The sequence below is a fragment of the Asparagus officinalis genome, chromosome 5 (assembly GCF_001876935.1).
Source record: "Asparagus officinalis chromosome 5, Aspof.V1, whole genome shotgun sequence".
NCBI lineage: Eukaryota > Viridiplantae > Streptophyta > Magnoliopsida > Asparagales > Asparagaceae > Asparagus > Asparagus officinalis.
This window is the reverse complement of record NC_033798.1, coordinates 86,514,842-86,518,809: the sequence shown is the minus strand read 5'-3', so window position 1 is coordinate 86,518,809 and position 3,968 is coordinate 86,514,842. Positions and strand designations below refer to the sequence as shown.

General features: G+C 38.8%; 1 protein-coding gene across 1 annotated transcript; it reads left to right on the top strand.

The window, feature by feature from the left end:
• LOC109842120 lies at positions 635–1,250 on the top strand. Its single transcript, XM_020411030.1, has 2 exons — positions 635–644; positions 733–1,250. The coding sequence occupies exon 2, from the start codon at positions 768–770 to the stop codon at positions 1,248–1,250; it is 483 nt and encodes a 160-aa protein (XP_020266619.1). The 5' UTR covers positions 635–644; positions 733–767.

Sequence of the window (3,968 nt, the reverse complement as noted above, 5' to 3'; positions counted from 1 at the left end):
TTCTGGTTGGAGTGTGGCTACGGTGTTTTCTTTGACGTCGGTGGGTTTTTTGCTTGAACGTCGGCATTTCCCCCCTCTGCAGTAAGGTATAAAAATCTCCCCCTCTTACTTTGGCTTATTTTTCCAGTGATTTGAGGAATTAAATTTAATTTTGAAGCATATGAGAAATAGAGGCACACAGCAATTTCAATGATTTGTTCGATTAATTTCATAATATTACAGCAAAACAATTCATGCGGGTATCTGTGTAGTGGATTTTTTGTAAATGTGCAAGAATTAGGTTGTTAGGTAGATTAATTTCATGCGGGTATCTGTGTAGAGATTAATTTCATAATATGTTTCAAATCAGTCTTTTAATAACTTAAATTGCTGTTTTTTTTACTTTATTTAATTTTTTTGTGTGCGTGTAAATTATTAGTAATCTAACCATATAGTTTGTTTGTTTTGGGTCTATCTTGCTTGTTTAGAATTGTGTGAGATGGAATGCAACATTAGTTAAAATAATTTATTATTGCAATTAGATTTCTTGCTTTAAAAGAAATAAATATTTGTATCAATTATCTACTTAATTTTGACAAGCAATAAGTAGTCATCTTAAGCTGTAACTGTATGATAATTTTAAAACGGGCTCCGAGTTTACGATGGTATTCATTCTCACTTGTGCATATTATGAATAATATATTAAATACTTGGCAATATTTGAGATTTTAAAATACTGTTTAATTAATGTAGGTAAATATTACCTATGTGACGCTGGATACACCACAATGCCAGGTTTCATATCCCCGTATCGCGGTGTCCGATATCATTTAAAAGAGCACACCGGTAGGACACCAAAGAATAGGAAGGAGTTGTTCAATTTAAGGCATTCATCTTTAAGATCAAAAATTGAGTGCACATTTGGGATACTGAAGAATCGGTTTAAAATTCTTGCGGGGAAGCCGAATTATCCATTTCCCACTCAAGTGGACATTGTACTAGCGTGTACTGTGTTGCACAACTTTATTGCCTTGGAGGATCCGGATGATGATATTTTAAATGAAAATGTTGAAATTGATGAAGATACTGGGGAAGAGACAAATGAGGACGAATCAAATGTGATGGACTATACTCAAAGTAGGACACAAAGAGAGGATCGAGATGTTAGAAATGAATGGAAGGAGTTACGAGATCAAATTGCTTGGGCGATGTGGGTGGATTATTGTGCAAAGTACAATGGTGGTAACACAATGGAGAGCGGTTTAACTTAGTGTAGCATCTGTTCTATGGCTATGTAATAACTTGGTGAATTTTAACATACTGTTCGCATCGATATCTTTTATTGTTTCTAAGCCATTTGTAACAAACCATTACTACTTTTATCACTTGCTATTTTGTTATGTTGTTTGAACTAGAAATTACATCGTTTACTATATTCCCTGCTAAATGCATACATATCCCATATTCTATAAATTTCTTTATTGTTAATATGGCTATGCTTACAAAATATATTAGGTATGGCTAACAATCCGGCAGATAAGCAAAGCGTGCCTTCTCATTCGAATGCAATGCCAAGTCCTACATCAGGGATTAACATGAACTACATGCCTGTTCGACCACAGCCATTCACCTCACCTCCGCATACTTTCTCACCATTCCCACCATGGGATGGTAATTATGGTGGGATGACACAGCCGCCAATGTCATACATGAGCATGTTAGGCAGTCCACAAGGTTTGATGTTTCCCACAGCCAGTTCTCAAAGTAGTGGACCTAATCAATTTTCACCAAACACCGGTGATTCAGTTGGAAAGGATATTCATGACGTTGATGGTGCGGAGCACACTTCGCCATTGAAAAGAGGGAAAAGATTAGCACACAAAAAAAAAGTTCCGTGTACCAGGTTGAACTCAAGAGGCGTGGCTAATAAGTTTTGGCTTCCAGAGCACGATGATGTGCTTATTCCTTATCTTGCAGATTTAGCATTGGATGGCATGAAGCCAGACAAGAACTTCAAGGCTGAAGCTTATAAAATGGCTGCCATGAAAATCAACATGCAATTCAGGACTGATTTCACTCACCTGCATGTCATTAACCACTTGAAATGTTTGCGGAACAAATTCAATGACATGAAAGCTTGCCTTGATATAAGTGGTGCTGGGTGGGATGAAACAAGTAAAATGATTACATTGGATGAGGAAACCTTGAAATCTTGGGCCCAGGTATAACAATTCAGCATCTATCTTGTCACATTCAATTTAATACATTTGATTCTCTGGATTTATAAGTATTTATTATTGCAGGACAAATCCAATTCTAAGTACAAAGCATACATAAACAAACCCCTTCCTCACTTCAAAAATTTACAAGTTATCATGGGTGATGATCAAGCCAAGGGTGATTTTGTTAGACCCGTGTACGCTAACATTGGGTCTAGTAGGTCCATACCTATTCCCGATGATGATTGCGAGATTCTAGAGGAGAGTGAAGCTGAACCACAGTCTGATGCTTGCAACCAACCACGTTCTGGTGCTGTTAACCAATCACAACCCACTAGATATAAGACTAAGAGTAAAGACAACACGACTTCATCATCTAGCAAAAAAACCAGAAAATTTAATCGTGAAGAGGAAATGATGTGTGCCTTTGTTGAGTCCATGTCTCAGTCAATGAGGAATCAACACGTTATACACTGGACTGAGCAGTTGGCCACAGCGTTGAAGGAACATAGGTCTGAATATTCCGAGGAGTTCCTCGATAGGGTTTTAGACCATTTATATGACAATGAACGTGAAGCTAGGAGGTTTTTCATTAAATCTAAGGAAGGTCAACAGAGGTACATCACAAAATTAGTTAACGACCAAGGTTGGCCGGATAGCTAGTTACTTGGGTTTCGATTATATTACGTTCTGGATATTGTTGTGTTTATTGCAAACTATTAATGTTGCAATTTGTATTTTCATTCTGAAGAACATCTATGTCGGTGTGGGATTGATGAATTGGTATATTTGCAATCTTTGTTGCAGGTAAGGTCGTGGAATGATCATTGATTTCTTTGAATTTTCCGATTATATTTTGATATCAGGTAAGCTTTCTGCAGCTCATGCTGATACTTGAAATGTTTGGGTGAGCTCATGTTTTGAGCTTTCTACAACTCATGCTGCTGCTGGTTGCTGGTTTGTGCCTGTTTTGAGTTTTCTGCAGCAGCATGAGTTGCTGGTTGCTTTGTGCAGCATTTGCTGCTGCTGCTGGTTTTCCTTGCCTTTGCTGCTACTGTTGGGTTTGTTGCTTTTTTCTTCTGAGCTTGTGTAGCTCTTGACCCCTGGGTTTGTTTCTGTTTTGTCCAGAGCTTGTGTACCTCTTGGCCCCCGGGGTTTGTTTATGTTTTGTTCAGAGCTTGCTGGTTGCTTTGTGCAGCATTTGCTGCTGCTGCTGGTTTTCCTTGCCTTTGCTGCTACTGTTGGGTTTGTTGCTTTTTTCTTCTGAGCTTGTGTAGCTCTTGACCCCTGGGTTTGTTTATGTTTTGTTCAGAGCTTGTGTAGCTCTTGACCCTTGGTTTGTTTCTGTTTTGTTCAGAGCTTGTTTAGCTCCTTGCTGGGTGGGTTTGTGCCTGTTTTGTGCTGAGCTTGTTTGTCTCCTGTGACTTGGGTTTGTTGCTGTTTTTGACATAGGTTGTTTACCTCCTTGCTGTTGGGTTTGTTGCTTTTTTCTTCTGAGCTTGTGTAGCTCTTGACCCCTGGGTTTGTTTATGTTTTGTTCAGAGCTTGTGTAGCTCTTGACCCTTGGTTTGATTAAGTTTTGTTCAGAGCTTGTGTAGCTCCTTGCTGGGTGGGTTTGTGCCTGTTTTGTGCTGAGCTTGTTTGTCTCCTGTGACTTGGGTTTGTTGCTGTTTTTGACAGAGGTTGTTTACCTCCTTTGCTGTTGGGTTTGTTGCTTTTTTCTTTTGAGCTTGTGTAGCTCTTGACCCCTGGGTTGTTGCTGTTTTCGTT

Coding starts and splice junctions, on each gene's coding strand:
- LOC109842120 (XM_020411030.1), top strand. CDS start 768: ATGCCAGGTTTCATATCCCCGTATCGCGGTGTCCGATATCATTTAAAA.